Source organism: Solanum lycopersicum, chromosome 3 (genome assembly GCF_036512215.1).
Source record: "Solanum lycopersicum chromosome 3, SLM_r2.1".
Classification (NCBI taxonomy): Eukaryota; Viridiplantae; Streptophyta; class Magnoliopsida; order Solanales; family Solanaceae; genus Solanum; species Solanum lycopersicum.
The window spans coordinates 46,345,337-46,347,173 of NC_090802.1; the positions used below are offsets into that span (position 1 = coordinate 46,345,337).

The following is a 1,837-nucleotide window of genomic DNA, read 5'->3' on the forward strand; positions in this document are numbered from 1 at the left end:
AAATCAACTAAAAATATAGACATTTCCTCAATACCACATTATAGAAGATTTTCGGACCATATACACTCATGAAAAACATGTAAGGCACTAGTTGACCTAACTAATTTTATGGGATCTTACATTTTCTCTTACTCGGACAACATTCGTCCTCGTTAACATTTGCCACCCTACTAACACTTCCAAGAATAAAAATTCAATTATCATCTCATGAAAATACAGTATAACACATGATACAAAACAAACATATAAGAAAACATCAATTTTCCATTATCTAGAGACTCACAACAGAAGAAAAAACTAGAATAAATTTTATAACTAATCATGCAATAGAACTCACATGCTTCATTCCAAAGAGCAAAAACACATTTTATATTCAATACCATGCTCATATACATAATTTATAACAACATGTGGAACAATTTTAGAACAAATAATTAATTAGTCATTTTCCAAAAAATTTACAGTTAGGAGCATACATTATAGTAAATTTTACAATTTTTCAAAAAATGAAACTTTTAGGAAATTCATGATGGAACTTACTATTATGCAATATAGCACCAAATAAGCACCTATTAAAACATTATCATAACTTCATAAACTTCACAATAAAAGGAATCGATGAAATTCAATTTCAACAAGACCCCTAAACACAATGCAACATACTTCTATGACGTGTCACTCTAAAGCTTGAGTTGAATATAAAGGATAAAAAAATCAATAAAACACACCATACTCTTCCACATAGAAATAACTCATACCACTAAAGATATACAAGGACTTACCATCATCCTCCTCCTTATCCGGCTTTGCTCCTTTAGGCCAAAGTGCATAGAAACGCCTCTTATTTGAAGCATCATCCTTTTGAACAATAGGAGAAACTTGTTTACCCTCTCTTCCCCTAGAGCCAATGGTAGGAAAATCTCTCAACAGATTTCCTTCCTTACCACAACTAAAGAAACTACCGGTACACCTTAGGTATTCCCCATAGTGCCTCTTTCCACAACTGACACACGTAGGTTTGCCATTTTGAGAACCACCTTCTTCCTCAAATTTCACCTTATAACTCCTAGGTTCCACTTGACCTTGAGAAATCTTCTTGAACCTAGATTGACCTTGAACACTTGAACCACTTCTTTTCAAGTTCCTAGTGATCCTTCCTAGTTTAGAATCTTCAATTAATTGTGTATACACCATGAGTCTATCTAGGCTCATATCATCATGTAACATGGTCATACGATATTCCTCCCTTACTAGATCAGCGAGCCTGGTCACAAATCTACTCATCTCATCCCTCATATTAGACACAAGGGATGGGGGATATCTATATAACATTGAGAACTTCAAAGAGTATTCCTCAATGCTTATATTGCCTTGCTTGAGATTGATAAACTCTTGTACCTTAACTTCCCTCCTCTCACGGGGAAAGTACTATATAAGAAAAGATTCCTTAATTTTTTTCCCACTCAATAGGACCAGACTTTACCGGCCTATTATCCTTCTGTTGAGTGTAACACAGTTGAAAAACATCCCTCAATTCATACGAAGCTAACTTGGCATTCTCCCTAGATGTAACCCCCATAAAACTCAACATCTTGTACACACCATCTAGAAACTCTTTGGGACCCTTTACCACCATTGAGCAAATAAAGATAGGAGGATTCATCCTCAGAAAGTCTCTCTACCTAGAGGTCATAGTGTTTTCCACAACATTCATCCTAGGCACCATTCTCAAAATCTTTTAAGTAGTCACAGCTTGGACTAAAGCAAGAAACGCCTCTCTAATTTCATTATTACTCAACTTCGGGGGAACAACCAGGACATCATTGCCTCCTTCCAC

At 35.4% G+C, this 1,837-nt stretch overlaps 1 protein-coding gene across 1 annotated transcript; it reads right to left on the reverse strand.

The window, feature by feature from the left end:
• Positions 1 to 714: 714 nt before the first annotated feature.
• LOC112941145 (uncharacterized) lies at positions 715 to 1,296 on the reverse strand. The gene has a single exon (XM_026030302.2). The coding sequence runs from the start codon at positions 1,294 to 1,296 to the stop codon at positions 715 to 717; it is 582 nt and encodes a 193-aa protein (XP_025886087.2).
• Positions 1,297 to 1,837: the final 541 nt, after the last annotated feature.